Source organism: Temnothorax longispinosus, chromosome 6 (genome assembly GCF_030848805.1).
Source record: "Temnothorax longispinosus isolate EJ_2023e chromosome 6, Tlon_JGU_v1, whole genome shotgun sequence".
NCBI lineage: Eukaryota > Metazoa > Arthropoda > Insecta > Hymenoptera > Formicidae > Temnothorax > Temnothorax longispinosus.
Window position 1 is genome coordinate 16,876,256 of NC_092363.1, and position 15,562 is coordinate 16,891,817.

The 15,562-nt window shown below is 39.2% G+C and overlaps 3 protein-coding genes across 7 annotated transcripts; 2 read left to right on the forward strand and 1 right to left on the reverse strand.

Moving 5' to 3' along the window:
* The first annotated feature begins 1,709 nt into the window (after positions 1-1,709).
* Positions 1,710-7,744, forward strand: Uhrf1 (ubiquitin-like with PHD and ring finger domains 1). 3 transcript variants are annotated; one of them, XR_011732706.1, is made up of 11 exons: positions 1,876-2,549; positions 3,184-3,779; positions 4,008-4,359; positions 4,435-4,587; positions 4,675-4,831; positions 4,940-5,135; positions 5,224-5,640; positions 5,733-5,869; positions 6,758-6,843; positions 7,015-7,147; positions 7,230-7,744. XR_011732706.1 is itself a non-coding variant. In XM_071782129.1 (10 exons), the coding sequence occupies exons 1-9, from the start codon at positions 1,759-1,761 to the stop codon at positions 6,838-6,840; spliced, it is 2,178 nt and encodes a 725-aa protein (XP_071638230.1). In that variant the 5' UTR covers positions 1,710-1,758; the 3' UTR covers positions 6,841-6,843; positions 7,015-7,744. The 3 variants fall into 3 exon arrangements, 2 of the variants coding, with proteins under 2 accessions (XP_071638230.1, XP_071638228.1); XM_071782129.1 differs by lacking the exon at positions 1,876-2,549 and adding an exon at positions 1,710-1,845 and having other exon boundaries at positions 7,015-7,744; XM_071782127.1 differs by having other exon boundaries at positions 7,015-7,744.
* A 391-nt stretch (positions 7,745-8,135) lies between these two features.
* Cuta (cutA divalent cation tolerance homolog) lies at positions 8,136-10,431 on the reverse strand. 2 transcript variants are annotated; one of them, XR_011732707.1, is made up of 8 exons: positions 10,276-10,431; positions 9,945-10,178; positions 9,281-9,607; positions 9,140-9,199; positions 9,009-9,054; positions 8,864-8,913; positions 8,641-8,780; positions 8,136-8,529 (listed from the first exon to the last, which is right to left on the reverse strand). XR_011732707.1 is itself a non-coding variant. In XM_071782135.1 (8 exons), the coding sequence occupies exons 3-8, from the start codon at positions 9,439-9,441 to the stop codon at positions 8,458-8,460; spliced, it is 432 nt and encodes a 143-aa protein (XP_071638236.1). In that variant the 5' UTR covers positions 9,442-9,607; positions 9,945-10,178; positions 10,276-10,431; the 3' UTR covers positions 8,136-8,457. The 2 variants fall into 2 exon arrangements, 1 of the variants encoding a protein (XP_071638236.1); XM_071782135.1 differs by having other exon boundaries at positions 8,738-8,780.
* Positions 10,432-10,581: 150 nt separating this feature from the next.
* Positions 10,582-15,533, forward strand: Miro (mitochondrial Rho GTPase). 2 transcript variants are annotated; one of them, XM_071782130.1, is made up of 13 exons: positions 10,582-11,274; positions 11,456-11,661; positions 11,741-11,791; positions 11,865-11,966; positions 12,041-12,082; positions 12,168-12,333; positions 12,418-12,538; positions 12,613-12,805; positions 12,988-13,254; positions 13,337-13,549; positions 13,637-13,833; positions 14,178-14,216; positions 14,946-15,533. In XM_071782130.1, the coding sequence occupies exons 1-13, from the start codon at positions 11,076-11,078 to the stop codon at positions 15,070-15,072; spliced, it is 1,923 nt and encodes a 640-aa protein (XP_071638231.1). In that variant the 5' UTR covers positions 10,582-11,075; the 3' UTR covers positions 15,073-15,533. The 2 variants fall into 2 exon arrangements, with proteins under 2 accessions (XP_071638231.1, XP_071638232.1); XM_071782131.1 differs by lacking the exon at positions 14,178-14,216.
* The last annotated feature ends 29 nt before the right edge of the window (positions 15,534-15,562 follow it).

Genomic DNA, 15,562 nt, shown 5'->3' on the forward strand with positions numbered 1-15,562 from the left:
TATATAAAATTATATTTTAAAAATTCAAATAGTTGCTACATGGTCGGTAATTATACAATTATTATAAAATTTTAGAAAAAGTTGTAAAAAGAGTTATTGCAAGAGTTGCATATATTACAATTAATGAATAGAATACTCTTCCGTGTTACTTTTCGAACTGAATTTCCGCCACTTTTGTAGGCTTGCCATGACTGCGTTGAGGGAGCGCGCCACAATTGCTTATTCTATCCTCGTTTTACACCCTGATGAGAAATATAAAGGTAGAAATGATATGTAATAGCGCTAATAGCGCGCTCCCCGAACCGGGCCCTGAGTCCCTCTAATAAGAGTCGCGACATCTTGAGTTTCGGCAAAATAAGAGAGAAAGAGAAAGCGATATACAAGTAAAGCCCCTTGCACAATAGGCGATAGCGACAGCGACAAGGTTGCCGACAAAGCTATACCTTTGTCGGCAACTTTGTCGCTGTCGCTATCGCTATCGTTATCGCCTATTGTGCAAAGGGCTTTACTTGTATATCGCTTTCTCTTTCTCTCTTATATATCTGTCTCTTTCTGTTTCTCGTGCTTTTGCCGATAAATGCGAACCAATCAAAAGTTGCTGCTACGTGTGTCGCGACTCTTATTAAAGGGACTCTATAGTTCAGTCAGAAATCAAAGTTGCCTATATATTTCTTCGCAGATATCGTTATTTCGTAGATATGTGATAGATGACCACTTGACTAGAAAAGTTCTATTATACAACTTTAATAGTTTTTTATATGTACATCAATAGTCTATATGTATAATTTTTTTGCTATAATAAGTAAATTAGTAAAAAAAGTAATAAGTAAGATACAAATTCCTCAGGCAATTAGCCTGAAACATATGGATTGATCAAAAACTGTCTAATCAAGGTGCGATAAAGCAAATTCGAGGCGTGCGTGTAGATTACACGAGCGCGAGCGGCATGATCGCGAACTATAGCAAAGTGATGAAGGGGAGCGTCTCGGCGCCCTGCAGTAATTCTCTGTTTTTACTACGAATCACGCTCGTAAAACGTGTACGTTAAACGTTATGTAATTATAAAAATTTCTAGGCTTTAATCGCGTCGAAGCGTTAACAACAAACACGTAGCCGCAATTGAGCGTTCTGTTACGTACAACATATGAGCGCTTCTTTCCTAATCTATACCTACGATTAATCTCTCTATTATTCGCTTATTAATTTTATCTCCTTATTAACGGAATGCTGACCACAATTTTACTATTCCTAACGTTTTCTTCACCCGACCCTTGTTGCCTCTTTTAGGCGAGTGCCAGCGAGTGCCGAGGGCACCTTTACAAAGTGAGATACGTTAGACACAATGGATTTTACAAATCGACGAATGGGAGGAGAGACCTCCCTCCCATGGTTCCTTATCATGGTGGGACAATCGTTTTCCGTGGATGTTCCCGCCAAAGTTGGCCAAAGTTGTCCGGACTCGGGACCGTCGAGGACGTTATAGGTGGGCGCAACCGACACACAACGAATTACGGTGTAACGGTCAACTGATATTGAACTGGTATGTTGTTGTGTACTGAGTGGGTCCAACCGACATCGCTATTAAACGCTCCAGTTCGATCCTCCCGTCTGCTTTAATCCTTCTGACTTCTTCCTCCGCTGCCTGTTCTAGCTATCTCGATACCGTTCATCGGAATCAGTCGAGACGTCGCTGAGTTGTTATCACCTTCATCTTTCATCCAGCCTGGACAGAATAACGAAAACTTCACTTCGTTGGACATGTCGTCTATCAAAGTGAGGCACGCATACACGAAGAAAGAAATTTCGGTGACGTTTTCCACTCTAATCACTGTGGAGGATGTGAAGGTATGTCGTTTCCCCTGCTATTTCCTCGTCACCTTCTAACGCCGTATGTATCTTATGGAAAAAAAAAGAAGAAATGTATACGATTATGTGCATGTAAATTTGCAAAACGAGAATGCCATGGGTCGCACTGCAGCATTATGCAAGTCTTATTGTCGTTCACATTTGCTAGATACAATAATGGGGAGTTACAGATATGACATAAATAGTAACTTATCATACTGATTATTCATCACTGAATATTTTTATTGCATTTTTGTTATCAATTATTATCTATCCGTGTGTATCTCAAGACACACTTTTCAGCATGTATGTGCATCATGTATTATAGTTTCACGTTTGCCAATGTATGCTGCCACACATATGCTAATGCTATGCGACAAAAACTCAATGTAGTAAATTGTTTCATTACTTTTATTACAATCTGAAAATTAGAACGCATAAGAAGCACAGTAGCATAAGAACAGTAGGTACACCTCGTCAAGAATGGTCAAGAAGTTTGAAATGAATACGACAATTTGCACCACTAATACCATGGTGGTTGTCATGGTAACTTGATGACAACTCAAGCTGGATGCGTAATGAAAAACACAGGCAACATGAACAGGGAATGTTATTCTGTTCCTGTTGCCTGTGTTTTTCATTGTGCATGCAGCTTCGCGCAATCAATTAACAACATGACGGATGGTTTGCCGCAAAGATCAAAGGTCAAAGATTAAAGATCAAAAACTCAATGTAGTAAATTGTTTCGTTACTTTTATTACAATTTGAAAAATTAGAGCACGTAAGAAGCCATTGGAAACTATTTCGAGCTTGTTTTGAAATTGCCAGATTATGGCTGCGCGTGGTACTCCAGCGCAGCCTGCGTAGCCATAATCCAGAAATGTCAAAACAAGCTCGAGATAGTTTCCAATGGCTTCGCAGGTAGCATTAATGTCTAAAAGACATCATAAAGATGTCTTTAAGATGCCAGAAATCTGGATTCTTATGTGCTCTAATTTTCAAATTGTAACGAAAGTAACGAAACAATTTACTACATTGAGTTTTTGTCGCATAGTATTAGCCTAGGTGTGATAATTGATGTGATAGCATACATTGCGTGGCAAACCACGTGACACATACATGCTGAAAAGATGTCTCATAAGATAGAAAATAATTGATAGCAATGGTTATTGGTATTCTGGGTATTTAAGTTATTTTTATGTCATAGTGAAATTTTGTTCAGTCTTGTATACCTATTTAATAATGTGAGATTATATTTCTAATAAAAAATATTCGCTGAGATATAAGATTCGACTGAGTATCACGTAATGAAATATATGATGTTTTATTGTTTTCCAGCATGAGGTTGAAAAACAGCTGCATGTTAAAAAGGACTTGCAACGATTAATCTATTGTGGGAAAGAATTAGAGGATGGCTATCACCTTTATGATTACAATGCATGTTTTGATCATGTTATATTGCTTATAGAAAAACCAGCGGTAGATAATGTTGAGAATAAAGTAACTTCTGCCAATGAAGAAAGTACAAAGAAGGAAAAAAATAGCGAACAAGAGAAACAAGAGGAAGACGCGGAAGAATTGGAAAAGGCTGAGAGTTTGTATTACAAAATTGGAGATGCGGTTGATTGCAAAGAGGAAAGAACTGGTGCCTGGTTCGAAGCCATTATAAAATATATTTATAAAAAGGGAGATGAAGTATTTTATAAAATATTATGGGAGTCTGATAATTCTTATGACAATGTATCTGAAGCGTATATACGACCACGCGCGCGACGTTCTGTACAAGTCGACGAATTGTCTGTTGGTCAAAAAGTCATGATTAATTATAACACTGATGATTATAAGATAACAGGGTGGTGGTATGACTACACGATAGCCGACATAATGAAAAAAAGAGGACGGTATGAGCTGGTTGGGCAATTGCATTACGAGAAGTATGTTTTTGTTCTGCCAATCATTATCCAATCATTATCCTGTTAGTATATAAGGCAAAACGATAAAATGCAAAATTTAGAATCTATATAAGATTATAGAATTAGATTATTTGTAACCTCAAGGGGAATAATAAATATGATATAGAAATTTTTCTACAATAATTATCGTACATATGATTAATATAGAAAAAAAATAATTTGTATCAACAATTTTTTCTTTATGAACAGTGGCAGTGAGCTTTGCATTCGAAAGACAGTCAGGGAAGAAATATACGCGATAGAAGCACCCAAATTATTAACAGAGAGAACTGCAGAAGACGAACGGTTCATGATGAGTAACGGCAAATGCAGACCTGTTCCCGCCAATTGTGAGGAGTGCAGGGACAAGCCTGACAGGGGATGTCGATCGTGCGGCTGTAATATTTGTGCAGGCAAAGAAAATGAGGAGTCGCTTCTAATTTGCGATGAATGCGAAAATATGTTTCATCTACAATGTCTGACCCCACCGCTCCTGGAAGTGCCGCAGGAAACTTATTGGTATTGTCCTGATTGCAAAATCGACGAAAATGAAATTGTCAAGGTACGTGTACCTATCTTTATTAATATTTTGCCGCAATCTTTATTATCATTGTCATCACCATTCTATTGATTATAGGTAGGAGACAAACTGAAAGGAAGGAAAAAGAAATACGGCCGTGGCGGGATGGCTAATGTTCGGAGACAAGAAATTTGCTACATGGTACCCCACCATCATTCCGGACCAATTCCGGGTGTGGACGTTGGTACGACTTGGAAGTTTAGAATTCAGGTAAAAAGCAAATTCTAAATTCTAAATCTTACATAATCCCTCGACAATCTACCAAATGGATATGAAAAAAGAGATGGGTTTGCGTAGGTTTCGGAAGCAGGAGTGCATAGACCGCCCGTAGGCGGCATTCATGGACGAGAGGACGACTGTGCGTATTCTATCGTTTTTTCGGGCGGATATAAGGATGATTACGACATTGGTGATGAGTTTGTATACAGCGGCTCGGGTGGTAGAGATTTGTCAGGTATATCAAATTAAAAAGTTACCAATTTACCATAATTTAATCACAAAATTATTCTATATCTGCTCAATGCACGTGGTATATTCGTTTGTGTTTTTTATGGATACACAGGTAACAAAAGAACCAACAAGGAGCAAAGCAAGGACCAGGAGTTAACCAGGATGAATTTAGCATTGGCTAAGAGTTGTGACGCTCCCGTAAATGACGAGGAGGGTGCGACAGCCTCTGACTGGAAGAAAGGGAAAGAAATTCGAGTCGTACGCAATTATAAGTTAAAGAGTAAATATGCACCGGAAGAAGGTAACAGGTACATTGACTGCATTGTTCGTACTTTCATAAATAACGGATAAAACCTAACAAATCTCCTTCTTTAACAATTCTTGGTCTTGTCACAGATATGATGGTATATATAAAGTGGTACGATACTACCCAGTCGAAGAATCCGGCTTCCGCGTATGGAAATACGTACTAAGGAGAGATGATCCTATTCCTGCACCGTGGACTAAAGAAGGAAAAAAGAGAATTGCTAGTCTTAATTTGAAGATGCTGTATCCTAAGGGATATCTCAAAGATGAGAAAACGATGAAGACATTTGATGAGACCGGAGCTAAGACTGAGAAACGACTTGCTAACGGGGATGAAGAAGACGACGTGGACATTAAGAAATATAAGAAGATTAAACATGGCTATGATTTGGATAATAAACTGAAAGATTTAATAAAAAACGATAAAATAAATACTGAATTGTGGAATGAATGTTTGGCGACTTTGAGTGGTGGAAAACCCGCCTTCTTGAATAGCGTTTCAGCGAGGTAATGTTATTTATAGAAAATGTTAGGTCCTTTTTAAATGACTTAAAGTAATCAACCTGACACTTGACACAATACAATTTTATATTTTGCAGATTCAAGTGCGCTTGCTGTCAAGGAATCCTGTACAAGCCTGTAACGACTCCTTGTGGACATAACTTCTGCCTAAAATGCCTGAAACGGGCCTTTGAGTCTAACATACATTTCTGCCCTTTGTGCAAACATAACTTAAGTGAGATTGACTTTAAGATCAATAATCATCTGTCATCTGCATTACTACTAATTTATCCTGGCTACAAGGGCGAACAATAATGTCACTTTCGCAGTAACTTACGAGTCGTTGATTTTCTATGCTCGAATTTATTAAACTTTTTTAACATTAATTTATTATCAGTTTTAAAAGATGTTTTTTTTTTCTGTTTTTTTTTGACACAACTGTATTGTGTACTGTATACAGTTGTATAATTTAAAGTTGAAACTTAAAAGCATGTCACATATAAAATAAAATAGAATACTTTATGTTATGTAAATTAAAGCGAAATCGAAATCGCAGTAACTTACGAGTTGTTGATTTTCTATGCTCGAATTTATTAAACTTTTTTAACATTAAATTATTCAGTTTTAAAAAATGTTTGGTTTTTTTTCTTTTTTTTGCAACTGTATTGTGTACTGTATACAGTTGTATAATTTAAAGTTGAAATTTAAAAGCATGTCACATATAAAATAAAATAGAATACTTTATGTTATGTAAATTAAAGCGAAATCGAAATCGCAGTAACTTACGAGTTGTTGATTTTCTATGCTCGAATTTATTAAACTTTTTTAACATTAAATTATTCAGTTTTAAAAAATGTTTGTTTTTTTTTCTTTTTTTGCAACTGTATTGTGTACTGTATACAGTTGTATAATTTAAAGTTGAAATTTAAAAGCATGTCATATATAAAATAAAATAGAATACTTTGTTATGTAAATTAAAGCGAAATCGAAATTAATAAAATATTTTATCTTTCAGTTTGTCTTTCCCTTATAATTTCTCTGTCAACATAATTCTAAAATAGATATATCAGCCATGTTTAACACTTGACATATTTCGTTAGAGCGTTTACTTTTTCTTCTACAGTTCTACAGTCACGAGACAAGCTCGCGTCGCGTACATTCGTTTACCGGCTTTCCGGTAAACCTTGCCGGATCTTGTCCGGATGAACGGTAAATAAAATTTGAAAACAGATTTGTCGCGGAAGCGTAAGCCTCGAGGACTCGCGTTGGAAATTACGATTTATGTCTCAAGCAAATTGAATCTTTCCGAGATCCTCCAGGATTCACGTTTTAACAGATGATTTAAATAAGAAAGTGTGTTACAACTACGCTTGTTTTTAGGGCGACTGATAATCCTTCCATAGGACGGCTTCGACCGAATTCCCCGATCAATTCAGCCGGCAGAATCGCTTAAATTTTTCACATAATTAACATCATATATAGTTCATCGTTCTCGATCTAATCCTCTTTCCCCGTATGTTAAATCAGATGAAATTAATAATATTAAATAATTTTACCCTTATTTATAAAAATAATACAAGTATTACTTTACCCAGTGGCGTAGCAGGAAGTGACGACTCCCGGGACGATTTCTCTTCCCCTCATAGCTCGTGTCTTCTTTACTACACTATTAATGGCAACCATCAAGAATAATTAACAGATAGCTTTTGCAATTAATTAAGAAATATCTTTATTTTGCACGTTGCTCCTTCTCTCTCACATACAACATACTGGTATTTCATATCAATTTCATAAAGAATAAAGTCGCCTGTACATCGTGTCGTTTGAGAAATGTTATTTTTATTGTATTTTTGTTCCTTTAGAAATAACGAGCGTTTTAAGTACTTACTGGTATAACCCTTTAGCAAACGTAGATGTAGAACTTAAAACGGTAGAACCGCCAGTACGCTAGCACAGAAGTGTGAGCCGCGAATGTGCATTATACAGCGGAGCAAGCGGAGCAGGCCACGTTGAACGGTCGAAAAGACTGGGAAAGACCAACTCGATAGCTGAAGATCGAGACAATCGAGTCGCGCGGAGAAAGAAAAGAGCGCAACGTAAGCGTTCTAAGCGCTTAATAAATAAAAGAAAAACAGTCTTTCTATCCTACATCGAAAACTATGGCGGCAAAAGAAACGCCAACTAAATTAAACACTGAGAATTAAAAATGCGTTTATAATATACTTTCCCGTTACGTATTATAAATATTATAAATTGTGCCTTAGGGCAGTTCTAGTGCAGCCCAGATACCTTGCACGCATGTAATATAATAGTTTAAAATCAAAATTTAAATTGCTTACACGATGCGAATTATTTTTATGTGAGTATAACCGTGAGCAGAATAGCAAATAAATTAGCAAACGTTTTATATAAAAGTAAAAAGGTATTTATGTTATTATTGTAAGACTTATGTATATTATCATGTAGAAAGGTTCGACGTGTTTTACTTTAAAAATACTGTGTTGAAAATTAAACCTTTACGTTTTATTGCATAAACAAATGTGATAGTTTAAGAATATAAATATATGTGCGAATAACACCGTAAGACTGATTGATCGATATCACTTGGCATGTCTGAGTGTGTTCTAATAATGTAAGTGAAGAATTCGAACTTTCAATGCAAATCTCACACTTTACAGAGATTGTGTCTAAATTATTATATACTTACAAGTAATCATAGCTTTTTTTATTCTAACGTAAGATAGCTTCGTGAGGATATAAGCGAAGTAAAATGATTTTTCCGACGAATCGTTGAGAGAATCTTACTTATGTATCTTAATTATTTTAAGCGCTTTTATCAAGCGGTGGCACCACCTCGCTGATCCACTTTAGGTAATCGTCGTTTCCGTTTTGTATCTGAAACATAAAGGTTTAAAAAGTTTTAGTGTTTTTAATCGTAAAATTCATGTATTTTGTATTCACCCAATGTCACATTATTATGTCAGATTATTAATATGTAGTATATACTAGTATATGGTATAATTATGTCTTGTCTTTCCCAGGTTGTTTTAAAAATGTCACGTAGAGCTCTTCCATCAGAATTAAGATACGCAAGTTAACTTACAGGCAGGGAAATCACTTCGCAAACCGTGTATGGATGATTCTCTCTGCAAAAAAAGATCAAGAGAGAGTTACAAAAAGTCGACATAATTCCAAAACAGATATATATCCAGCCATATGTTTAACTCACTTGACATATTTCGTTAGAGCATCTACTCTTTCCGTCCTGGTTTTTATCATCTGCAATTATACGTATATAGACAGACGGTCAATAACAATTCCATTTCTATGCATGTAATTCAACGTGTATAAAGCTCGACAGATCGTTTTCCTACCAGCAGAAGTTCAGGTTCCTCCTGTATCTTCCCTTCCCATTCGTATCTGCGAAAAAAAAAACTCTTCAATCAAAAAGTACTTCATAGATTGATATAAGATAAATATCTAAACACAGCGATAGAAAACTTACATGGAGGTAAGTTGTGGGATGATGTTGACGCAGGCGGCGAGCTTGTTCTCGACCAGACCACTTGATGGAGTAGGAGAGAGAAAGCGTTAATGATAATTCGTCTTAATGAGTGCGTTTTTATCCAGCCAGTTAACTCTTTACCGTGCTAATCTCTTCGCAACTGCGTCGTCCGGCACCGTGACGTACGCCACGGAATGCATCCCGGCGAAACTCGACATGTTCTGATAAACCTGGGCGCGGATACTCCTCGCTATGCAAAGCAGCATCAACACGGTCACGAGAGAGGATCGCGTCACGCACATTTGCCAATAAATGCCAATTGCCAGTCGTTCGCTGTCGGAAACTCAGCGGAAAGCCGGTTGACACCTCGAGTCGTCCTCGTCGGATCTCGGATCTCGTATGTACGAACGATCGATAACGTAGACGGGAAACGCAAATAGTGTCCACGTGCGTAGGTTTACACGGCGCCTGTTGTATACGTAAATAAAATTTAGAAACAGATTTGTCGCGGAAGCGTGAGCCCCGAAGACTCGCGTTCCGTCGGAAATTAAGGAATTATAAAGTATACGGTTTATGTCGAGCAAGTTATTCTTTTTATGAGATCCTCCAAGATTCACGTTGTAACAGATGAATTAGATAAACAATAAATAGCAAAGACCGTGCAGCCGGCAGAATTGCTTAAATTTTTTACATAATTAATATTTATGTAGTTCGACGTTCTACCTCTTTTTCCCATACGCATGTATGTTTTTTATACTTGATAATTCGCGTTGGTATGATTCTTTTTAAAGTGATCGGAATATACCTGAATTTAATCGCCGCGGCGTGTGTCTCCAACTGGAAACTCCAGTTTTTCTATCCAGATCAACTATACTCTTCTTATCTTTGTTTTATTTTGTTTCTTATTATCTTTATCAGCACTTTCCCAATCATTGCAATAAACTTGTATAAGTACTGGCTGTTCTTAAAAGGCTGGCTGGCTTTCGCGCATATATTGATTTCTTTCATTCATTTCCATATCTTCGATCTCCTTTCGTATCTGCATCGTTAGAAATAATTGACATTAGGTTAATCACCGATCAAATTAATTAGAGTTTAGTCGAAATCGCCCGAAAGGATTGTCAAAAAGTAATCACCTGTTACTTTAATTCCTTTAATCAACGTTACATAATCAACGAAATAAAGCGACGAGCTAGGCTCGTTCGGGCGTCCCGTAACTGGCTTCGAAATTGCAATTTCCAAAAGTTTCCCTCATCTCCGATTGACTTGTCGAAATTCTTAGGAAGACGAGAAGCATTTCCCTTCTCCGGGAAATGCTTTATTTCTGCCGACGATCTCTCGAACGTTTCGAATTCCGCAAAATATGACGTATGGAAATACCTTCCTTACCCGCCGTATGTTAGAGAGAAACGAAGCGCAAACGAACGGATCTTTTACACACACACACACCGCGGTCACGTACTACTACGCGCACGGCACGCTCGTGTGTATACGCGGGCACCATTCATTGCGGTGGCATAGGTAACCTTGAAAAGGCCACCCTCGGAGCGCTACTACTTTAGTCCGCCGGGGTTTACTTGGTCTCCAGCGGCGACGATCGGAGCCCGGTCTTTCTCGATGGAGCGTTAAGTCGCAAAGTGCGGGACGATTCCTTTTTACGGCACGATACACGCGCCGCAAAATTCCACAGGCAGAGAAAGAGCGAGAGAGAGGAGCAGAGAGTGTGGTGCGCATCGTTGACCGTCGTCTCCGTGGTTAAATAAAAAAAATGTCATCGTGAAACAGTGCCGCGCGTTGTTGGTGCGTTTACGCGGGCGGCAGCGTTTGCAGGTTATATCTCCCGGGAGGTGCGGCGCGAGGATGCCGTCCGCGAGGGATTGAGCGACGTATCGTTGAAGTCGACAGCGAGCGACGGTACCGCGGGGGAGGTGTCAGCATGGTACAGCGCCCGGTCGCGCCTCGGCGCAACGTCAGGATACTGTTGATCGGCGAGCGCGGCGTCGGCAAGACCTCCCTGATACTGTCCTTGGTGAGCGAGGAGTACGCGGAAGAGGTGCCGAGTAAGGCCGAGGAGATCACGATACCGGCGGACGTCACGCCGGAGCAAGTGCCGACACACATAGTCGATTACTCAGGTATTTGTGACTTGTGACAGCATCCCCGTGTGCGTCTCTATCTTTTCGCCAAGCTTATTCGGTCCTCAAAGATAATTAAGACACCTGACACGGTTGAATAAGTTGTCAGAGAATTTGTTATATCTCCTCCTGACTATCTCACATTGGAAAGAAATGATAACTTGGCGTCGTGTGTTTGCAGCTGTGGAACAAACGGAGGATCAACTGGCAGAGGAGATCCAGAAGGCGCATGTGATATGCGTCGTTTACTCCGTGGACGACGAGGATACTTTGGATAGAGCTGCCAGCTACTGGCTGCCGTTAATCAGAAGATGCTCACCCGACAATCGGTGTCCGGTTGTGCTCGTGGGCAACAAGATTGATCTCGTGGATTATTCCACCATAGAGGTTTGCAGTTCTCTTAAGGCGGTTTAAGTAGCATTTTCGTTTTACACTGTATTAATGACTCGCATTTTGCAATTTGCAGGCTGTATATCCCATCATGAAAGAATTCACGGAGATTGAAAGCTGCATAGAGGTGAGATACCGTTTGGTCGATAGACAAGAAAAATGGGAGGACCGTTATGTTAAAAAAACGTATCTCTTTTCAGTGCTCGGCGAAAACACTTCAGAATGTCTCGGAAACGTTTTATTATGCACAAAAGGCAGTTCTGCATCCGACTACACCTTTGTACAATTATGACACCCAGGAGGTGAGGATATCTGCCGTGTTTCCCTTTAATTTGATGTCCCAGGTTTTTTTTTAATTCGTTCATTTTTGTTCCAGCTCACAGAGGAGTGCAAAACTGCCCTACAGCGAATTTTTAAAGTGAGTATGTACTAACTATGTAAGATATACAACGAGAATCAATATTACGATATAAACTATATTGTTTTTTTTTTCCCCAATGCAGATATGCGATGTAGATAACGACGGACTTTTAAACGATATGGAGCTGAACGCGTTTCAGCAGTGGTGCTTCAACACTCCGTTACAACCGCAAGTGCTGGAGGATGTGAAAGCTGTGCTGTCAAAAAACATTTGCGACGGCATATGTAACGGGTGTGTCACGATGAAAGGTGGGTATTTCCAGTTATTCCGGTATCAAACCCGGGGAGAAATACAAGAACGCGAACTTTTATTAATTGCAATTACACGTGCAGGTTTTATGTACTTACAATGTTTATTCATACAACGCGGGAGGAACGAGACAACTTGGGCTGTGCTAAGGAAATTCGGATACGACAACGAGCTGCAAATGTCAAAAGAATATGTCCATCCTTCGTACGTATAAAGGTCACGAGGCTACTTAGAGTTCTTTCAATATGCCACTGATTACGACTCACTCCGGCTTTTAGATTGAAGGTCCCGCTTGGCTGTAGCACGGAATTATCGCACAAGGGACAGGAATTCCTAACGTTACTGTTTATGCAGCACGATCGCGATCGCGACGGAGCTCTCTCGCCCTTGGAAATGGAGTCGTTGTTCTCGCGATGTCTCTTCCCGCCGTGGGGCGACGAATACAAGTACACTGTACCCACGAATGAGAAGGTTAACGCTTGCAATTGTTATTTTTAGAACTTTGAACTATAGAATAAATTGATATAGAATATTGAACGACAAGAAACCTATGTGAAACCTGTATTGAGAAACAGGAAAATATCATGTATAAGCAATATATATTTCAAAGTAACTCAATCTGGCATAATATGTAGCGTGGAATATTTCCACAGGGATGGATTACGTTTCAAGGATACATGTGTCAGTGGGCACTGCTCACATTGACGAACGTGCGCAAAACCTTGGAATACATGGCGTATCTGGGATACAACATGTACCACAACGAGTGTCAGACGAGCTCCATTGTCGTTACTCGCGAGAAGAAGGTGGATCTGGCGAAGAAGCAGTCCAGCAGGAATGTTTACACTTGTCACGTCATAGGACCGAAGAGTAGCGGGAAGACTACGTTGTGTAGGACTCTGATCGACCCCAAACTCGAGGTAAACTCGCTGATTACAATTGTTCTTCGGGATTATCTCAGCCAAACTGTCCGCGGTTATATCTACTTGTACGAAATTGCAGAAACTGAACGACAAAGTGGTACCGTCGAACGCCCACGTCACTGTGAACACGTTGCACGTGTACGGGCAGGAGAAGACGATAGTGTTGAAGGATATAAACGTGCTGAACGTTCAGGACGCTTTAACGCCGGCGGAAATACAATGCGACGCGGCTGCTCTCGTCTACGACGCCAGTAATCCGAAGTCGTTCGAGTATATAGCGCGTATCTACATCGTAAGCGCACCACCGTATCTTTTCTTCGCGCGCATCATAACGATCTTAATGTATTCACAACGACGAACGATACGTATGTCTTTGCAGAAATACTTCGCCGACAGTAAGATTCCTGTTCTGATAGTAGCGAATAAAAGTGACCTTTCCGAGGTGAAGCAGAGCTATCTGTTGCAACCGGCCGCCTTCTGCAGCAAGTACAAACTGATGCCTCCGCAGCCGTACAGCATCTCACGGACAATCCGGCGTGAGATCTTCGTCAAGCTAGCTACGATGGCAGCCTTCCCGTAAGTTCAGTTATCACAGTTTAAAGAACGGTATTAAACGGAAAACGCCGGACGGGGATCTCGGGCTTCCTCGATTTACAGGCAGTAGATGATAATTTTCCTTTGTAGCTGAAAGTATAGATTACGCGTCGAGGCTCTTAAAGCTTTTTCGCTTATTTCTTCCTTCGTACGATATTTTCCATCGTAAAGTTACTTTCAGACAATAGATTTTTTACGTTTCACGCCGCACCTTTTCCTCGTTCTTTTCCTATAATTTAATTTAAGGAAAGATAGCGTAATATTAAAAAAATAAAGAAAGGAAAAGGAGATAATTCGGTATTAACGATAAGATATTTCGTGTTTAGCCGCTTTCAAGGAGCGTGGGTATTATTTTACCGAGACAGGTTGGTCCGAATTTCAATTTCACACTGTAAAAATCTAGAAGCTTGAACAAATCGTGAAAACTGCATTCAATCATCGTCATCGTACATTTTACATTCCTCTCGATGCATGTGCTCACGGGGTTTAACTCCATTCTTCTCGTGTTAAATGTGCCGGGCGATTTGCTCATATTAAAATATGTCATCGCACGGAAAGAAAAAAACGTATACGTTACAGTGTAATTGGCTCTTTTCAGCCATATGAGGCGCACAATCCACATGTTGCTTGTCGATTCCTTACCTTCTCCGTGGTGGAGTTCTTTCACAAGGTTTTATTTCACATTACTGCTTGCGTTTCCTCCCACGCGAAGCCCACAGTGTCATTAAGTCAATGTCATTAAGCTTAATAGCGTAAACACCGCTTTTTTTTTTGGTTTCGTTACTTTCGTTCAAGCATGAGCATGCGACACGCAACGAATCTCTCACGATTTGTCTGTCGATTCAGTCACCGCTTTTCTATGCGTAGACACCCTAACAGGAAAGATTTCCCTTCCGATTTAATGTCACACGTATGATAAGACCTCATTGTCAGTTTGACCGAAATTTGATTTCGATATTTGTGTCTCTGTATCGCTCGCTGTATATAATCAAGCCGTTTTCGAGAGTACGACATTGAGGTTTTATCATGCTAGAATATTTGGAGTTTCTCACGCAGCGAGAATAACAGCGAATCTTGTGAAATCGACATTTCAGGCACATAAATCAATTCGGCCTAATGCAAGGGGACTCCCTGGTCTGGTGGAAAGCAGGGATAGGAATCGCGATCGCCACGATCGCCGGCTACGTGATGATGCGCGTATTGAACACGGAGAAAAGATAGTCTACCATATTCGTGCTACTTGTGCGTGTTTTAACTGCCTCTCCTCGTCGAATAAAGAAAGAGAAAGCCGTATTATAGATAACCGCGTTACATAGGATGAATATATACCTATTATATATTATATTCATAAATATATAATATATATTATATATATATAAATATTTTATTATATATATTATAAATATATTATATATATATTATAAATATAATATATATTATATATATATTCATAAATCACACACTAATTTTCGAGATACACAATAGCTAAGTATTAGAGAAAACATATATGATAAAGTGCAAATACTGTCGTGTAGAGACGCGCTTACTTGGTTCTGGTCAAAATATCAAAGTTTTTATTTGCTGAATCCCCATCCCAATGTATCATCATGTAAAAGCTATTTTCATCTTCTGTAATAAATTATTTGTTTAATGTATTGTAATATAAAGTGAAAGAAATGTGAGGCACCGCCTATCTCTTACTCGTCTCAAT

Excerpts from the sequence above, each read along its gene's own strand:
- Cuta (XM_071782135.1), bottom strand. The coding sequence starts at position 9,441 with ATGTGCGTGACGCGATCCTCTCTCGTGACCGTGTTGATGCTGCTTTGC. Across the intron at positions 8,914-9,008 it reads AGGAACCTGAACTTCTGCTG|ATGATAAAAACCAGGACGGA; the intron begins GTAGGAAAACGA and ends GTATAATTGCAG. Across the intron at positions 8,530-8,737 it reads GCGAAGTGATTTCCCTGCCT|ATACAAAACGGAAACGACGA; the intron begins GTAAGTTAACTT and ends TTTATGTTTCAG.
- Uhrf1 (XM_071782127.1), top strand. The coding sequence starts at position 2,400 with ATGACAACTCAAGCTGGATGCGTAATGAAAAACACAGGCAACATGAAC. Across the intron at positions 2,550-3,183 it reads GTTTGCCGCAAAGATCAAAG|CATGAGGTTGAAAAACAGCT; the intron begins GTCAAAGATTAA and ends ATTGTTTTCCAG. Across the intron at positions 4,588-4,674 it reads CTTGGAAGTTTAGAATTCAG|GTTTCGGAAGCAGGAGTGCA; the intron begins GTAAAAAGCAAA and ends GGGTTTGCGTAG.
- Miro (XM_071782130.1), top strand. The coding sequence starts at position 11,076 with ATGGTACAGCGCCCGGTCGCGCCTCGGCGCAACGTCAGGATACTGTTG. Across the intron at positions 11,967-12,040 it reads ACAATTATGACACCCAGGAG|CTCACAGAGGAGTGCAAAAC; the intron begins GTGAGGATATCT and ends TTTTTGTTCCAG. Across the intron at positions 13,550-13,636 it reads ATATAGCGCGTATCTACATC|AAATACTTCGCCGACAGTAA; the intron begins GTAAGCGCACCA and ends ATGTCTTTGCAG.